Source organism: Salvelinus sp. IW2-2015, linkage group LG19, assembly GCF_002910315.2.
Source record: "Salvelinus sp. IW2-2015 linkage group LG19, ASM291031v2, whole genome shotgun sequence".
Lineage (NCBI taxonomy): Eukaryota > Metazoa > Chordata > Actinopteri > Salmoniformes > Salmonidae > Salvelinus > Salvelinus sp. IW2-2015.
In genome coordinates this window covers 10,445,235-10,465,200 of record NC_036859.1, presented here as the reverse complement: position 1 = coordinate 10,465,200, position 19,966 = coordinate 10,445,235, and the positions used below count along the sequence as shown (strand labels likewise).

Below are 19,966 nucleotides of genomic sequence, written 5' to 3'. Positions count from 1 at the left end.
TAAATTGTTTTTTAGCTCTTCAATTTAAAAACAGAAAAATCACATTTACATAAGTATTCAGACCCTTTACTCAGTACATTGTTGAAGCACCTTTGGCAGCGATTACAGCCTCAAGTCGTCTTAGGTATGACACTACAAGCTTGGCACACCTGTATTTGGGGAGTTTCTCCCATTCTTTTCTGCAGATCCTTTCAAGCTCTGTCAGGTTGGATGGGGAGCGTCGCTGCACAGTTATTTTCAGGTCTCTGTTCGATAGGGTTCAAGTCCGAACTCTGGCTGGGCCCCTCAAGGACATTCAGAGACTTATCCCAAAGCCACTCCTGCTTTGTGTTGGCTGTGTGCTTAGTGTCATTGTCCTGTTGGAAGGTGAATCGTTGTCCCAGTCTGAGGTCCTGAGCGATCTGGTGCAGGTTTTCATCAAGGATCTCTGTACTTTGCTCTGATCCTGCCTCGTCTGCCAGTCCCTGCCACTGAAAAACATCCCCACAGCATGATGCTGCCACCACCGTGCTTCACCGTAGGGATGGTGCTAGGTGTCCTCCAGATGTGACGCTTGGCATTCAGACCACAGAGTTCCATCTTGGTTTCATCAGAACAGAGAATCTTGATTCTCATGATCTGAGAGTCTTTAAGTGCCTTTTGGCAAAATCCAAGCGGGCTGTCATGTGCCTTTTACTGAGGAGTGGCTTCCGTCTGGCCACTCTACCATAAAGGCCTGATTGGTGGAGCGCTGCAGTGATGGCTGTCCTTCTGGAAGGTTCTCTCATCTCCACACAGGAACTCTGGAGCTCTGTCAGAGTGACCATCGTGTTCTTGGTAACCTCCCTGACCAAGGCCCTTCTCCCCCGATTGCTCAGTTTGGCTGGACAGCCAGCTCTTGGAAGAGTCTTGGTGGTTCCAAATGTCTTCCATTTAATAATGATGGAGGCCACTGTGTTCTTGGGGACCTTCAATGCTGCAGGCATTTTTTGGTGCCCTTCCCCAGATCTGTATCTCAACACAATCTTGTCTCGGAGCTCCAAGGACAATTCCTATGTCTTGTTTTGTTCTCTGACATATACTGTCAACTGTAGGACTTTATATAGACAGGTGCGTGCCTTTCCAAATCATGTCCAATCAATTGAATTTACCACAGGTTGACTCCAATCAAGTTGTATAAACATCTCAAGGATGATCAATGGAAACAGGATACACCTGAGCTCAATTTCGAGTCTCATAGCAAAAGGTCTGAATACTTATGTAAATAAAGTATTTGTGTTTTTTATTTTAAATAAATTTGCCCACATTTCTAAAAACCTGTTTTCGCTTCTTCGTTATGGGGTATTGTGTGTAGATTGATGAGGATTTTTAAAAAAGAGTTTAGAATAAGGCTGTAACGTAACAAAATGTAGAACATGTAAAGGGGTCTGAATACACTGTATATACTACTGAACATTTCCACATTTTCAACCAGCAAATGTAATCAATTTCTTACAAATGCCAAATTGTGCCAATATCAAGAGCTGACCTTGCAGCATTGTGCTGAGGATTCCACTCCAACCTCCTGCAGACCACAGCTAACTAACCATCAGGCATGGAGCATATCACTTTTACACTACTGTCAGACACCTGAGAGACACAAGCAAATCACAGATAAACCAACTTTGTTTTATTTGTCACAATGTGGCTCAGTTAGTAGAGCTTGGTGCTTGCAACTCCAGGGTTGTGGGTTTGATTCCAATGGGGGACCAGTATGAAAATGTATGCACTGACTACTGTAAGTCGCTCTGGATAAGCGAGTCTGCTAAATTACTAAAATGTAAAATGTGATAAACACACCAACAAAACAAGGTCCTGAATGGACATTAATGTATGGAGATACCTTTTTGTGGCCAACTAAAGTGTTGTGTTTCCATATATCCACTCTGCCAGACTCATAGCCAGATAGCAGCAGATCGCCACTCTGGGAGCAGCACAGAGCAGTAACAGTGCCCCTCTGGTTGGGAGGTAAGATGGGAAATAATTTTTTTTAAATCTGCAAAAAAAACATCAAGCATGGAAATTGGACGATTAATTTAGGTTGATAAATGTGTTACCCATTGCCATAGCAATGCTCCAAGACCTCAGCGACCGATCTTCAGACACAGTGAGGAATGCCTGGACTCCTTCCTGCTTTGACACTGCTCCAATCAAATCCTAAATCCTGATCAAATTGCATTCATCGCACCTGGAAGGGGTGCCACAGCTTCACAGTGCCATCAGTTGCCGTAGCACCCACCATGTGCTCCTGCTTAGTCTCCTTGGTCTTGTCTGAATATAAAATATATAGAAACGATATACAACATCACAAAATGGTATGCGAATATAGTATTTTTGAAAAGGGAATTCATATTACTAGTAAAGATCCACTACCGGAGCACAGAGCAGTGGTGTATGTGTGACTTGTGAGCTAAAATCCTGCTGATTTCCATCCCGAATCCCATTTCCTACACCTCCCGCTCCACACAGCCTGCTGTCACAAACTCCCCCTGCAGACCCCTGAAGACAACATAAACATCAGAAATTACTGTCATACTGTATATAACATGAAGAGATCACAAAGTCACCCTGAAGGCAAATGTTCCCCCCCCCCCCCCCCCCCCTTAACACTTACAATTTCACACTATCTATCTGGTTAGTACCGTTAGAGATCACACTGCCTCCCGCTGTTAGACTAATCAAGCAGCGGACTGCACTCAGGGAGGATCTCCCCAGCATCTCACACTGACTATTCTGAAGGTCCAAAACAAAGATCTTGCAGTCACTGGAACAGCTCACCTGAGAGACAGAAGCACAGTAAGTTACTCTGGTTTAATTTAGTAAAGTCTTACTGGTTGAAATTGGAATTATCATCAGATAAAAACAGGCAACAAAAGGACAGTCATAGAAACAAAGAAAATACAGCCTTCAGACAGACTCACGCCATTGTTTGGGCCTCATACACAGCCAGTTATCCAGTATCCATGACAGTGTGGCAGATGTAGATAAACAAACACACACACACACACACACACCTGAGAAGGTTTGGACCGGGTGAATCCAGGTGAAAGCTATGATCCCCTATTGACGTCACCTGTTAAATCCACTTCAATCAGTATAAAGGAAGGGAGGGAGACAGGTTAACAAAGGATTGTTAAGCCTTCAGAGGGTGAATGGGCAAGACAAGATATTTAAGTGCCTTTGAACGGGGTATTGTAGTAGGTGCCAGGCACACCGGTTTGTGTCAAGAACTGTGACGCTGTTTTTCACGCTCAACAGTTTCCTGTGTGTATCAAGAATGGTCCACCACCCAAAAGGACCTCCAGCCAACGGCAGGCCAGTGGTCAGAAACGGGTCACTGTTGAAAGAGGACAAAGGAGGTTGAAACGAATTGTGCACAGCAACAGACAGACTACAGTTAGTCAACTTATAGTCTAGTAAAACATTAGTGCCCAAAGATAAAAGATTGCACAAATCATTGTACCTTGACATGAATGGGCAGGGGCGCAACTTTCACTAGGGATGGGGGTCATGACCCCCCTCCCCCTGAAACTGCATTTTTGTCCCCTCCCCAGTTTCATCATTGCACTGTGATACCAAAAACGGCATCGGTGTGCTTTAGGACCATACAGACACCTTAGAGCAGTCGGGTAGGCTGTTTGGAGGTTTCAGCTGGCTAGATTTAGGACCGCACAGACACCACAGAGCGTGTGAAAGCAACGCTTCTGAAAGGCTGGCGCATAGGACCAACACGGGAGAGATGAACAGAAGCAGCTGCTGTCAGTGTGTATGTGTTGCACTCTTTCTCAGAGTTGTAAAAGCAAGCAGAACAGAAACTGGCTACTCTTTAGTTGTCTGATGTAGATTAAGGTAATTGCTGTTTAATTAACAGAAGAAAAAAAAAGTTTAATTTCCAGTGCTAAGCTAGTAGTGTTACTGACATGTAACGTTAGCTTACAAATGTTTCATCTCTTGACTGAGGTGAATGAATTAGCTTGCTAGTAGCTACCACAGTCAGTTCAGCTCTAGTCTGTAGCTATCTGTCAAATAGTGATATTAGGTGGCTATTATTACTATCTAACAGCTGTTGTTTGTATGGAAATGTTTTGTAGCCTTCAACAGAAGTAAATGAACTTAGCTACCTTTCGCCAGTTGATGTACCGTTAGAGAGCTTGCCAAAATTAGGTAATGTTATTATCTTTACCTCATTCATACTAGACCTGAATCAAACAATGAAACCAGCGGCCAAAATCAATGTTATTGATTTGTCCGTTTCCCTAGCTAATTCCCTTCTTTTCATACTGACACAGTAATAAACAGCTCTACGGGCTTCACTGTCAAGGTGCACCGTCAGTACACAACACTATAATCGTCCTGTCTTAGCAGGATCAGATGGTGACCGGTGTCCCAGCAGGGTCAGACAGTCAGGGAAGACCAGCCTACGGAGCTCAGGTGAATTTTGCAGTTTATTAACAATATCAGTGAGTAATACAAAGTTTCAACTTGAGATGATGGGTAGACCTACAGTAGCTACAGGATGGGATCTGGGAATAATGGTCATTTCAATTGTTGAACCATTGATTCTATTCTTGGATAATATCATGTATAAATGTACACCAATGTAATTATTTATCATGCTTCATCTTAGGAGGATCAGATGGTGACAGGTCTCAGCAGGGTCAGGCAGCCAAGAAAGACCCGTCTGTGGTGGAGCTGAGGTGAATTTTTGCAGATACGACACTTTATTATCTCTGTGCAGCAAACACTGGACAAGCCAGATGCTTCAAAGATTGAGACTATTTTAAGGCAGTGTGACAAACTTGCAAAGTTGATTTCCAAACTGTATCAAGGGTTGATTGAAGCTTTTCCTGATGACACAAAGCATATAAAACAAAGATGTGAGGAAGACCTGGTAGAAGCTATAGATGATGAATAGATACAGATGTTTGAATGCCCAGTCAAGTTCATATAATCTCAGACATAAATTACTGCAGTTTAAGGGAGAACGGGGGATACCTAGTCAGTTGTACAACTGAATGCCTTCAACTGAAATGTGTCTTCCGCATTTAACCCAACCCCTCTAATCGACATCCACGTCTTTGGCGCTCAGGGAACAGTGGGTTAACTGCCTTGCTCAGGGGCAGAATGACAGATTTTTACTTTGTCAGCTCGGGGATTCGATCCCGCAACCTTTCGGTTAGACCATCCATAGAACATACTACACTGCTCAAAAAAATAAAGGGAACACTTAAACAACACAATGTAACTCCAAGTCAATCACACTTCTGTGAAATCAAACTGTCCACTTAGGAAGCAACACTGATTGACATTAAATTTCACATGCTGTTGTGCAAATGGAATAAGACAACAGGTTGAAATTATAGGCAATTAGCAAGACACCCCCAATAAAGGAGTGGTTCTGCAGGTGGTGACCACAGACCACTTCTCAGTTGCCTATGCTTCCTGGCTGATGTTTTGGTCACTTTTGAATGCTGGCGGTGCTTTCACTCTAGTGGTAGCATGAGACGGAGTCTACAAACCCACACAAGTGGCTCAGGTAGTGCAGCTCATCCAGGATGGCACATCAATGCGAGCTGTGGCAAGAAGGTTTGCTGTGTCTGTCAGCGTAGTGTCCAGAGCATGGAGGCGCTACCAGGAGACAGGCCAGTACATCAGGAGACGTGGAGGAGGCCGTAGGAGGGCAACAACCCAGCAGCAGGACCGCTACTCCCGCCTTTGTGCAAGGAGGAGCACTGCCAGAGCCCTGCAAATGACCTCCAGCAGGCCACAAATGTGCATGTGTCGCTCAAACGGTCAGAAACAGACTCCATGAGGGCCCCATGAGGGCCCGACGTCCACAGGTGGGGGTTGTGCTTACAGCCCAACACCGTGCAGGACGTTTGGCATTTGCCAGAGAACACCAAGATTGGCAAATTCGCCACTGCGCCCTGTGCTCTTCACAGATGAAAGCAGGTTCACACTGAGCACATGTGACAGACGTGACAGAGCTGGAGACGCCGTGGAGAACGTTCTGCTGCCTGCAACATCCTCCAGCATGACGGTTTGGCGGTGGGTCAGTCGTGGTGTGGGGTGGCATTTCTTTGGGGGGCCGCACAGCCCTCCATGTGCTCGCCAGAGGTAGCCTGACTGCCATTAGGTACTATAATGGAAGACAATGCTAGACCTCATGTGGCTGGAGTGTGTCAGCAGTTCCTGCAAGAGGAAGGCATTGATGCTATGGACTGGCCCGCCTGTTCCCACAGACCTGAATCCAATTGAGCACATCTGGGACATCATGTCTCGCTCCATCCACAACGCCACGTTGCACCACAGACTGTCCAGGAGTTGGCGGATGCTTTAGTCCAGGTCTGGGAGGAGATCCCCAGGAGACCATCCGCCACCTCATCAGGAGCTTGCCCAGGCGTTGTAGGGAGGTCATACAGGCACGTGGAGGCCACACACACTACTGAGCTCATTTGACTTGTTTTAAGGACATTACATCAAAGTTGGATCAGCCTGTAGTGTGGTTTTCCACTTTAATTTTGAGTGTGACTCCAAATCCAGACCTCCATGGGTTGATAAATTTGATTTCCATTGATAATTTGTGTGATTTTGTTGTCAGCACATTCAACTATGTAAAGAAAAAAGTATTTAATAAGAATATTTCATTCATTCAGATCTAGGATGTGTTATTTTAGTGTTCCCTTTATTTTTTTGAGCAGTGTATATGCCAGTGTAACTGAATAACATGATATTCCTCTGCTGGAGTTGTAAAACACAAAAAGGGGACATATTTGCATATGTTATGGTTTTGTGAAATCTGGCTGAATTTCGGCAGTATGTCTTTCATCTCAGCATGTCTACAGATTATCCCTTCTTGTTTTTGCTTGCTTCTAAATGTTGATACGAGAGACTGTTACTGAACAAAACTGTGTAACCAAGCATCTAAATGCATTGCCATTCATTGGAAGGTTGGTTATCCTCCCACAATGTCACAATGGATGGCAGAAATCCCAAATTATGTCTCACTAGATTTGATTTATTACCAGATTAAGGGTATACTGGGCAACTTTCATAAGCTCTGGATGCCTGATATGGAATAAAGTACGACAAAAGGAGTCTGAAAACATGCCAACATCAGGAGAGATACTTATTTAGGCAATCCCTAGCTGCTTGGCTGCTCAGTCGTGGCCCTAGGAGTCTGCCGTCCTGAGGGGTTGTCACTCTGGCCTTAGCATAATGAATGTTTCACTAAGATCCTAAAGCTGAGTGAGGTGTGTTGGGGCGCTGCAGGGCGGTGGTCCCTTAAGGGCAGGATGGGGTGACCCAGCTATATTGTGTGCAAGTAAAAATAACTATACAATACTATTAGGCCTATGAGATAAATTATATGGAGGATGTGCTGTTTGTGTGTTAATGTATATGTAGGTGTTTTTGTTTCCAAACCTTTCCCTTGGGAATAAATCAAATTTTAAAAAGTGGGGAAAAGATTGTGTTGGGAGAGAGTTGAGGTATTGACTAGACTGATGGGGGTCGGGCATGCAGGCGGCTCAGGCTGGCTGGGCGGTCTGGCTGAAATTTGATATAGAGTATGTCTTAAAAGACAATCAAAAGTCTTTGTACTTGATTTTTGTACTTGAGTTAAAGGTGCACCACAATATTGATTATTGAATTAGCTTTGATCTAGTTCTGTCTTATTAATCACTTAAATTTAGCAATGATCTCTTACCTAGCTTGATGACTGGGGGCATGCTTACTTTTTGTTGTTCTAAATAGAGACGGTGTCACGTTCGTCGTAATAATCGGACCAAGGCACAGCATGCGTAGAGCTCCACATCTTTTAATGAAGAGAAACTCACCAAACAAACGCACAAACAAACCGCTACTGGTGTGCACACAGGCAACTATCTGTAGACAAGATCCCACAAAACACAAAGGGAAAATGGCTGCCTAAATATGATCCCCATATTATATGAAACCATACCAGGCCAACATAAACCATTAAACACCTAGATGATCCACCCTAGTCACTATCACGCCCCAACCAACAGAGAATAAACAGCTCTCTATGGTCAGGGCGTGACAGACGGCCACTTCTAAAACCAAAGTTGCGCCCCCTGCGAATGGTGTATGGCAGCCGACGACCTTGCAAAGTTACACTTCATTCAGCAAAAACCAAGAAACTCCGGTTAAGGAACGAAAACGCTGGATACTTTAGAATTGGAAAAACATTGCCTGTCTGATTAATCCCAGTTCCTGCTGTTTCACGCTGATGGGAGGACTAGAGTATGGGGGGGAAAAAACACTTGGGTACATGCATCCATCATGCTGCGTTTCAACATTGCAGGCTGGTGGTGTGGGGTGTGTTTTCATGGCACACATTAGGCCCATTGATAAAAGTGGAGCAACGTTCGAATGCCACAGGATATCTGAAAATCATTGTCAATCAAGTGTATCCCTTCAAGGCAGCAGTGTATCCATCTGTGAATGGATTTTTCAGCAGGATAATGCCCAAACCACAAGGCTAGGATTGTCCAGGAATGGTTCCACAAACATGACAGTGAATTCAGCTTACTGCAGTGGCCTGCCCAGTCACCAGATCTCATTCCCATTCAGCGTCTGTGGGAGGAGATGGAACAAGCTATTTGGAGTAGAGATCCACTACCAGCCAACTTGACACAACTGTGGGAAGCATTGGAGTCAACATGGGCCAGCATCCTTGTGGAATGCTTTTAACACCTTGTAGAGTCCATGCCCCAGAAAACTGAGGCTGTTTGGGGAAAAAGGGGGTGCAACTCAATATTAGGAAGGTGTTCTTAATGTTTTGTACACTCATTGTATTTTCTGTAGGAATTGGTCAATGGTAACATGATCATGAGAATTTCATATACAATTACAATGTGCTGTTAACATCCTACACTTATTTTCTTCAATGCAATTTGTGGTTTATTGATTCACTCCGTGAAGTGCTTTGCTTTACTGTGCGAGACTGAGCTGTGTTTTGAGCCATTCTGCTGGGTCATTCTGTCTTGTGTTGTGTTTGTGGCACTCTGTAAAAAAATTAAAAAAATAAAAATGATCTTCTCAATATGTATACACCAACACAAAACGTAATGTGATCACTTCAAATCAAACTGTGCATCGCTCACAATCTACAGCAATCATTACTCTCTTCTCTTCCCCCCATCTTTTTTCACAAAATAAACAGGCCACACCCTTCACCTCAACACTCCCAGTCTCCCTCTGTGCCATGGTCTGGGGACACTTCAAATTCAATCACACCTAGTCTTCCTATGTTGATGGACACCCTGACACCCCAAACCCTGGCTCTGGTTGTTCTATGTGATCGATAGATGCCCTTTCCTCCCTGCCTCTCCTGGCCATTGGGGCCCTCTCACTGCAGCGGAAGTCAATTTAACTGTACGTTGTGACTGCAGGCCTGTCGTAGAACATGAAACCTCTGCACCTGACCCCACCTTTCCATCCCCCTGACCACTACTATCCCACCCCTACCTAACACACTGTCACTATTATTCCTCGAGTTTCGGGCTTACTTACAGGTATAAACAAGAATACGAAAAAGAAAAAAAGTTGCGATTGTTCCTACCTTCACTCTGCACCGGCACAACCAAGCATCAGCAAGTGATGACGCAAGAAATCACTAAACTTCCCATGTTGACTTCCTGAGTCCCTCCTTTTCTCTCTTTGTATATCTCCACTGTTATCTCTGCCTCTGTTGACTGGCAAATCAATGAACCAGTAAATCTTTCAAACTACATATTTATTTATCTTATCGATTTATCCATCTACGGTATATAATGATCTTTGATTCAGATGACCAGTTTTACACAGTGCCAGTGGTGTCAGTTTAGACAATGTACAGTAAAAGTTTAATTTCCAGATGTCAAATGTAAAGTATGAACATACCTGTAAGCTAATACACTGAAACACATATTTGATTGCCTAGTTGAGTTAAAATAACATAACAGTTTAAGGCAGCAGAGTAACTTCAAAATATAACTCAGGAAATTAATTAACCTGATTTGATATGATACTGTCCTTTGTGGCAAGAAGTGACATCCCAAATAGACAAACACTACCTAGACAACACATACTAATTGGTTCCTATATACACAGTGTATAAAATATTAAGAATACCTGCTCTTTCCATTACATAGACTGACCAGGTGAAAGCTATGATACATGATTAATGTCACTTGTTTAATCAACTTCAGTCAGTGTAGATGTGGGAGTTGGGTGCAACTAAATTTTAGGAAGGGGGGGGGGGGTACAACTCAATTCTAGGAGGGTGTTACTCACTGTTTTCTTTTTCTAAAAGTGCAGATAGGTTTTCATGATATTTTTTTTACCAGTTGTAAATAAAAGGCTGGTAAAATTTGTGAGGAGCTGTCAACAGTCAAACATGAAAGCCATTTCACAAATCAATTAGGAAGAAAAGCTCGTCAAAATGTCTCAAAATACCTTTTGTACCACATTTTCACAGACAGTGGTACAGAAAAACTATACAATTATGTTTTATTTGTTCCATCTGGCCTGAGACAACATTAAACTTGTGTGTGGATCCCCAGGGTATGCAGGTACCACATGTTGAGACACTGGACTCTCTCCTATGTGAGTTCTCTGATGTGACTTCATACTGGAGCGCTGGGTGAAGCATTTCCCACACTGTGTGCACTCGTATGGCTTCTCCCCGCTGTGGACCACAGCATGTCTGATCAGGTTGTACTGCTTGGTGAAACTCCTGCCACACTGTTCGCAGGTGTACGGTTTCTCTCCGGTGGTGCCGCCCGACCTCCACTGAGTCCTCATTCTCTTCACCATGTTAAAACTACTGCGACTCAGGCTGTATCCAGAGAAGGTGGAGGTGGTGGCCATGTTTGACCCTGTCATGCACTCACTCATTCTCACTGTTGMYTCTGAAGCCCTGTRCTGATGCTGCCTTGGCTGTAGAGCTAAACTATTTCCGTCATTATTTGAGTTCAGCCTCTCGCCCCTCTGTCCTTCTGGCATCTGTTGTCTAGTCTCATCAGCCAATGTCCTGACATGTCTTTTCATGTGTGCTGCTGTACTGAACATGTTAGCATGTGGTTTCCCTATAGAAGAGTGAACCGATGGCCCTACGGATGGCAGCCCACTATGAGATGGGAAAATTGAGATATTCTGAGAGTACTCCTCTGTGGCATGAAAGGAGAAATCTGGGTGGCCAACAGTGTCAGTGTCTCTGCCTGGATCCACAGAGGTCCACAGCTGCGCATCAGTCTCATCCATGACAAACTGGTCAGGTCCTGCCAGGGCCGTGGTCTGATCCAGCTCCTCCTTTTTCTCATCCTTCACCATCACTAGCTCTTGTGAGTCCTCATCCTCGGCTGGCTGGTGCTGCTGCTCTGTGCTAAACACCTTTGATTTCTCTGCAGACGTGAGCCGGGGTGTGCCTGGTTCCTCTGGACCATCAGAATTGGGGTAATGTTCCACTGAGTCTTCAGGAGATATGTTGGGTTGTGTGATGAAGTCCTCATCAAAGTTCCGTTGCTCAAAGGATGGTGGTTGCCCAGGCTTGGAACCAGACTCTAAAGATTTGGGATAAACATAAAAGAAACATTACAAAAGATCCTTAACAGTTGCAAAACATGACTACTTTCAAATTGACTATGTGTACGCGCACTCTATATGCCAACCCAGAACAAAAAACACCCAACACCAACTAGCAATTTGCAACGTGTATACCACCACACCCACACAGTCTTTCATAGACAGAGCAGTACCCCTTATGGTTGCACCCACCCTCTCCAGTGATCATGAGCTCTTCCTGAGGGTCAGTCTTCCAAACGTCCTCTGCTGTCTCCTCATCTTTGATCAGTATGGGTTCAGTCTCTGCTCTCTGCTCCACATCTGTAGGCTGTAACAGGGGACTGAGGTTATTACTCTGGAGACACCATATCTAACCCTTTTCATACTGCAGTGACCTTGGTTGGTAAACGGGCTCTTTTCATGTCCAGAAAGTAAGTTGGATAGCTACCTGTTATTCTTATCCGATTTATTTGGCATAGGGTACAGCCAGAAAGTAGCTTGTATAATTTCTGGGTCAATAAACCATTCAATTTGAGAACAGTTGTGAACATTCTCTCATTTATAATCTATCAAGGTCATTGCATTGGTGTAAATTACACCATGACATTCGGGGGTCTCTATTGAGTGTAAAAGAAAAATGGCACTAATAATAACGACATCATTTAAACTGTAAATATGGGCCTCCCGAGTGGTGCAGCAGTCTAAGACACTGCATCGCAGTGCTTGAGGCATCACTACAGACCCGGGTTCAATCGCAGGCTGTGTCACAGACGGCCGGGAGAACCATGAGGCAGAGCACAATTGGCCCAGCGTCGTCTGGGTTAGGGGAAGGTTAGCGATTCCTTGTGGCAGGCCGGGCGCCTGCAAGCTGACTTTGGTCGCCAGTTGGACGGCGTTTCCTCCGACACATTGGTGCGGCTGGCTTCTGGGTTAAGCGAGCAGGGTGTCAAGAGGCAGTGCGGCTTGGCAGGGTCGTGTTTCGGAGGATGCATGGCTCTCGACCTTCGCCTCTCCCGAGTCTGTAGGGGAGTTGCAACAATGGGACATGACTGTAACTACCAATTGGATATCCCGAAAAAGAGATCAAAGTTTATTTTGTTTTTTAAAATATTAATTACCTTTTAAAAATGTGGCATGAACATAACCAGTCATTAAATTTTTCACCTGATTGTCAAACAAATCACTTAAAAGTAGTCTACCTGTGCATGTTCATCCACTCCAAAATAATTCCAGCATCTAAACATCATGTATACGTGCGCCATTTGATGAATGGAAATAGATATGTTACAAAACACCAGAGTGTGCCTAATGTATTATATTGAATGTAGACTACTGTACCTGTTCTGCGTGTGTTCATGTGCGTAAAATTGCCTTGGCTGAGAGGGTAGGCTACCGGCAGTGGTGCAGGCCTAGTGGAGGGTAGATGCAAGTAAAGGCCGTGTACCCACCTTTTTCAGAAAAATACTTTGAAAGTATAGGGAGCATTACTAAAAACATTTACCACGACCAACAATCAGCGTTTACCCACCAATTATTTTGCCACTACCGGTAAGCTTATTTGAGGTTCATGGTAATACACATTGTAGCCTAAGTAAGTTGACCGTGTGTGTTAGAGTAAAGGACTTCACGCTGCTTGCTCACAAACTGGCGCGAACTCGGGACCTCTGCCTCACAAACACACGACTGTCCTCCCTCAAACGTCTTTGACGATCGCGCCACCTCAAAAGCTAGCTAATGAGGCGACGCAAGCGGGACACTTCAGGCTGAGGAATAAGTTTCACACATCCCCATGTGCTACATGAGCGTGACCAACATTTTTTTCCCGTGACAGTTTCAGCCTAATTTCAGCTGTCATGACTTTTCAGGCTACAAAAAAAGTTACATTTGTCAGCAGGACGCATCAATTAATGTAGGCCTAATCAATGACAATCATGCAATGAGTTGAATCAAACATGTTTTACACCCTAGTTCATGAGTTGTCCATAATTTATGCTTGGAGTCTTCACAGATCGTGTGACATAAAACACTACATTTCATTCCTTACATTAATGACATTTATGACAATGTTAATTGTCATTATTAAGCATTTAGGCTAACAATTGAAATAGAATATTGAACTTAAACCCTGTACCTATCATGGATCTTGGAGATCTGGGAAAATGCTCTTTAAGTGTAACTATGCCAATGTAACATTTCATTATGTTTCACCATGAAAACAGTTCCCAATGGGGACACAAATCCCAAATAATGTAGGCCTATGCCATTGGAAAATGTAACGCTTCTAACCAAACGTTAACCTCTTCAAACCAAAAGTCACCTTATAGGCCTACTGTCATTAACATATAGCCTACTTTTTGGATGGATTGGATGCACATTGGCGTGTAGCTGTAGGCCAGTTGTCTAGTGCTATAGTCGACCATCATCAGCTCATCCAGGAAAAAAAACAAATATTGATAGAAAATAAAGCTAAACAAATGGGCTACTACTTCGGGCCACGGATGGCACGGAGAACACCCACGCACACCTGAAAAACAAAACAATGTGCGCTCTAAATAGCTGACTATCAAAAGCAAACAATGACAAATCAACCGATAAATCTAAAGCATTGGAATAAAGGCTATCTATCAAGGACACATGGCAAACAAATGGCAAAAATGAGTAAGTACAAAGGAAAATCTATACATAAAAGGAGCTCATATTTACCACTGGGAAACATATTTACCACTGGGAAACATATTTACCACTGGGAAACATATTTACCACTGGGAAACATATTTACCACTGGGAAACATATTTACCACTACATTTTAAACAAATAGGAGAACGGTTAAATTAGCATTATTTAGAGACCCTCACAAAGTTTGACTTTTGTTGCATTTATGGGAGCCAACATCTTATTCAGGGGAGCTGAGCACTCCCTGGCTCCCCCCTAATTCGCACCTTGGTAGTTACCCTGGTTTATGAAAGCGGATCTCAACTCTGCCACTGGAGCATACTTTTGTGGCACAGTCAATTGGTTCGCAGGGATTCTGGCCAGAAGGTTGAGGGTTCGAGCTATACTCCCTGCCTGTTTCATTGCAATACTAAAGAATCACACAAAAACTTTAAATATTCCAATAACAGAATTGATCCAAGAGGTCAGGTCTTTGTAATTGTAAAAGGTGATGCATCACACCTGGGGTTGAGAGTCCTCTTCAACAGCCATCTCTCCATCTCTCCACTGTGAGCTATTCCTCTGCTTGTTCAAAACAATCTTGACTGGATATGAAGATTTCTCAGATGCCATGGGGTAAAAAGCTGGAAAATAGTTGTATTCAGTCAAATATTAGGGCTATTCACACATTAAGGGTTTGAATATGCAATCAATTTATCATTAATAACAAACACATCTACTACCTTTTCTCCTGACTCGTCCTCGCGTCTTCTTCAGCTCGCCCTCCATCATTTGACACTTCCTTTTCAGTCCATCAATATCTCGCTGGCTTTGGGTAATTTCCAAACGTATAACTGCACAGCTATCATCAACACGTTTGTTTATTTCTGCTACAGCTGCTTTAGCTAATACCTCCATAATGGATACCAACTGCGCCTGAAAATTGCAGTTTGCCATCTCGTCCAGCCAAATTACAGATTTGTATTCTCTGTGTGAAGTAAAACGTGCAATAAACAATCCGTAGATTATGATAAATGGCAACGTTTCAAGTGGGAGATGCGTGCGCAATTGCAATCGTACTTCCGTTCAACTCGTGACGTAGGTATCTATTACCGTAAATATGAGAACGCAACAGCCCTAAATCATTTGGTAGAATTAGCACCTTCAAGGCAAATACCAGTGTCTATTCTCCAGGATCTATTCTAGTCTGCCTGTAGTGTAGCCATGGTTATTGACAAAAAAACACGTTTTACGATCTGAATAAAGTCTCTTTTTAGTCAATAGATATGGCTACATGTATGGGAGGAAGAGTGCAGTGCAATGCAGTGGCTCACATGGTTATTATGCATAAAAGGATATAGATGCCTTTTATGACTCACTGTGGTAAAATACAAAAACACTTTCTTCAACCATTCACAAACACTCATGATTTATATATGATCAAATATTGTCATGTCCTTTCTCATCGACACAACCTAATAAAACCATTCTGAAAATGTGATATGGTATTTATTAAATATCTCTCTCATCATCACTCAATGCCTAGGTTTACCTCTAATGTACTTACATCCTACCATACCTTTGTCTGTACATCGCGCCCTGAAACCTGCTCCTTTTACTCTCTGTTCCAAACGTACTAGATGACCAGTTCTAATAGCCTTCAGCCGTACCCTTATACTACTCCTCCTCTGTTCCTCTGGTGATGTAGAGGTTAACCCAGGACCTGCAGTGCCTAGCTCCACTCCTATTTCCCAGGTGCTCTCATTTGTTGACTTCTGTAACAGTAAAAGCCTTGGTTTCATGCATGTTAACATTAGAAGCCTCCTCCCTAAGTTTGTTTTRTTCACTGCTTTAGCACACTCTGCCAACACGGATGTTTTAGCCGGGTCTGAATCCTGGCTTAGGAAGACCACCAAAACCCCAGAAATTTCCATCCCTAACTATAAAATTTTCCGACAAGATAGAACTGCCAAAGGGGGCGGAGTTGCAATCTACTGCAGAGATAGCCTGCAGAGTTCTGTCTTACTATCCAGGTCTGTACCCAAACAATTCGAGCTACTACTTTTAAAAGTCTAACCGTTGCCGCTTGCTATAGACCACCCTCTGCCCCCAGCTGTGCCCTGGACTCCATATATGAATTGATTGCCCTCCATCTATCTTCAGAGCTTGTGCTGCTAGGTGACCTAAACTGGGACATGCTTAACACCCCGGCCATCCTACAATCTAAGCTTGATGCCCTCAATCTCACACAAATTATCAATGAACCTACCAGGTACAACCCCAAATCCGTGAACACGGGCACCCTCATAGATATCATCCTAACCAACTTGCCCTCCAAATAAACCTCTGCTGTTTTCAACCAAGATCTCAGCGATCACTGCTTCATTGCCTGCATCCGTAATGGGTCTGCGGTCAAACGACCACCACTCATCACTGTCAAACTCTTCCTAAAACACTTCAGCGAGCAGGCCTTTCTAATCGACCTGGCCCAGGTATTCTGGAAGGATATTGACCTCATCCCATCAGTAGAGGATGCCTGGTTACTCTTTAAAAGTGCCTTCCTCACAATCTTAAATAAGCATGCCCAATTCAAAAAATTTAGAACCAGGAACAGATTTAGCCCTTAGTTCACTCCAGACCTGACTGCCCTTGACCAGCACAAAAACATCCTATGGTGTACTGCATTAGCATCGAATAGCCCCCGTGATATGCAACTTTTCAGGGAAATTAGGAACCAATATACACAGGCAGTTAGGAAAGCTAAGGCTAGCTTTTCAAACAGAAATTTGCATCCTGTAGCACAAACTCAATAAAGTTCTGAGACACTGTAAAGTCCATGGAGAATAAGAGCACGATCTAGAATCGGCTTCCTATTTCGCAACAAAGCATCCTTCACTCATGCTGCTAAACATACCCTCGTAAAACTGACCATCCTGCCGATCCTCGACTTCGGCGACGTCATTTACAAAATAGCCTCCAACACTCTACTCAACAAATTGGATGCAGTCTATCACAGTGCCATCCGTTTTGTCACCAAAGACCTGTACGCTCTCGTTGGTTGGCCCTCGCTTCATACTCGTCGCCAAACCCACTGGCTTCAGGTCATCTACAAGTCTTTGCTAGGTAAAGCCCCGCCTTATCTCAGCTCACTGGTCACCATAGCAGCACCCACCCGTAGCACGCACTCCAGCAGGTATATCTCACGGGTCACCCCCAAAGCCAATTCCCCCTTTGGTCGCCTTTCCTTCCAGTTCTCTGCTGCCAATGACTGGAACGAATCTCAAAAATCACTGAAGCTGGAGACTCATATCTCCCTCACTAGCTTTAAACACCAGCTGTCAGAGCAGCTCACAGATCACTGCACCTGTACATAGCCCATCTGTAAATATCCCATCCAACTACCTCATCCCCTTACTGTATTTATTTATTTATCTTGCTTCTTTGCACCCCTGTATCTCTACTTGCACATTCATCCTCTGCACATCAATCACTCCAGTGTTTAATTGGTATATTGTAATTATTTCGCCACCATGGCCTATTTATTGCCTTTCCTCACCTAATCTTAACTCATTTGCACACACTGTATATAGACTTTTTCTACTGTATTATTGACTGTATGTTTGTTTATTCCATGTGTAACTCTGTGTTGTAGTAGTATGTCTCGAACTGCTTTGCTTTATCTTGGCCAGGTCGCAGTTGTAAATGAGAACTTGTTCTCAACTAGCCTACCTGGTTAAATAAAGGTGAAATAAAATAAAATTAAAATAAAGGATAGATGAAGCAATATAACTTATTTGACACACAGTTAGGGAACAAAGACAATAAACTAGTTTCATGTAAACATAATTTCATCATATATTTAAAGGAACTATTGCATGCTACAAATTTTGAACCTGGACTCGAACGGACCTGATCATTAAAAAAGGGGGGGGACCCGGACGGACCCGAGAACAATCAAACCCAATCCTGAACGGACCAGACGACAACCAACCTGTCCTAGACCAGACTCGATTGGACTTAAGTGAAAAAAGATATATGTTTATCAGACAAGTTGCTCTTCTGGTTACTGAATATGTCTTTATATGTTGTCTAAGTCAATAAATTAACCTTATTAGTGTAAAGTAAATATGCTATAGGCTATGCAGAGCCATGGTCGTGTCCATTCGGGTCAACCTTCCTGTAGTTACATAGAACGGGTCTCGGATATACGGGATGACTCGTGAAGACCTGCATTATAGCTGATTTACATTCAGAGGTTCATCTCCTAGGGCTTTTAAGGCACACACATATATAAGTAGAGTTGTTAGATATAAAGTGTATCCATATCAGATAGTGTGTAGAACATAATGAGTGGTGTTGATTGGCCTACATGAAAGAATATGCATAAAAGTACAGTGGTACTGATATATCTGTGTGAGAGTAAGTGAATTATGATTCACTTACTCCCTATTACAGGGGCTGAGTCACTGGCTTACTGGTGCTCTTTCATGCCGTCCCTAGGAGGGGTGCGTCACTTGAGTGGGTTGAGTCACTGACGTGATCTTCCTGTCTGGGTTGGCGCCCCCCCTTGGGTTGTGCCGTGGCGGAGATCTTTGTGGGCTATACTCGGCCTTGTCTCAGGATGGTAAATTGGTGGTTGAAGATATCCCTCTAGTGGTGTGGGGGCTGTGCTTTGGCAAAGTGGGTGGGGTTATATCCTTCCTGTTTAGCCCTGTCCGGGGGTATCATCGGATGGGGCCACAGTGTCTCCTGACCCCTCCTGTCTCAGCCTCCAGTATTTATGCTGCAGTAGTTTGTGTCGGGGGGCTAGGGTCAGTCTGTTATATCTGGAGCACTTCTCCTGTCTTATCCAGTGTCCTGTGTGAATTTAAGTATGCTCTCTCTAATTCTCTCTTTCTTTCTCTCTCTCGGAGGACCTGAGCCCTAGGACCATGCCTCAGGACTACCTGGCATGATGACTCCTTGCTGTCCCCAGTCCACCTGGCTGTGCTGCTGCTCCAGTTTCAACTGTTCTGCCTGCGGCTATGGAACCGCCACCTGTCCCAGAACTGCTGTTTTCAACTCTTAATGATCGGCTATGAAAAGCCAACTGAAAATTATTCATGATTATTATTTGACCCATGCTGGTAATTTATGAACATTTGAACATCTTGGCCATGTTCTGTTATAATCTCCACCAAGCACAGCCAGAAGAGGATTGGCCACCCCTCATAGCCTGGTTCCTCTCTAGGTTTCTTCCTAGGTTTTGGCCTTTCTAGGGAATTTTTCCTAGCCACCGTGCTTCTACACCTGCATTGCTTGCTGCTTGGGGTTTTAGGCTGGGTTTCTGTACAGCACTTTGAGATATCAGATGATGTAAGAAGGGCTATATAAATACATTTGATTTGATTTGATTGCATGTGTTATGGAGCAGTGTGTATACAACGACTGTGTGTACACTGGGTGGTATTTCTATCCAGGAGAGGAAGTAGAGCTGGCTCAGTTCATCGCCACACACCAGTTCACTGGAGCAGTGCAGGTTCACCTCCAAGACTACTGCAGTACCCACACACACAAACACATGTAGAGAGATAGAGAGAGAGATACTGTAAGCATACATTCAGACATACATACAGTGGGGAGAACAAGTATTTGATACACTGCCGATTTTGCAGGTTTTCCTACTTACAAAGCATGTAGAGGTCTGTAATTTTTATCATAGGTACACTTCAACTGTCCAGAAAATCA

At 43.7% G+C, this 19,966-nt stretch overlaps 1 protein-coding gene across 1 annotated transcript in view; it reads right to left on the bottom strand.

Annotated features, from left to right (window-relative positions):
* LOC111979580 (uncharacterized) overlaps positions 1-19,966 on the bottom strand; it is a 102,574-nt gene that overhangs the window by 38,364 nt on the left and 44,244 nt on the right. Inside the window, exons 10-15 of the mRNA XM_070449100.1 lie at positions 14,983-15,318; positions 14,762-14,883; positions 11,800-11,914; positions 10,537-11,585; positions 2,661-2,796; positions 2,207-2,289 (exon numbers count right to left, since the gene is read on the bottom strand). Of these exons, the coding sequence (XP_070305201.1) occupies positions 2,207-2,289; positions 2,661-2,796; positions 10,537-11,585; positions 11,800-11,914; positions 14,762-14,883; positions 14,983-15,318 (1,841 nt within the window). The remainder of the gene's footprint in view (positions 1-2,206; positions 2,290-2,660; positions 2,797-10,536; positions 11,586-11,799; positions 11,915-14,761; positions 14,884-14,982; positions 15,319-19,966) is intronic.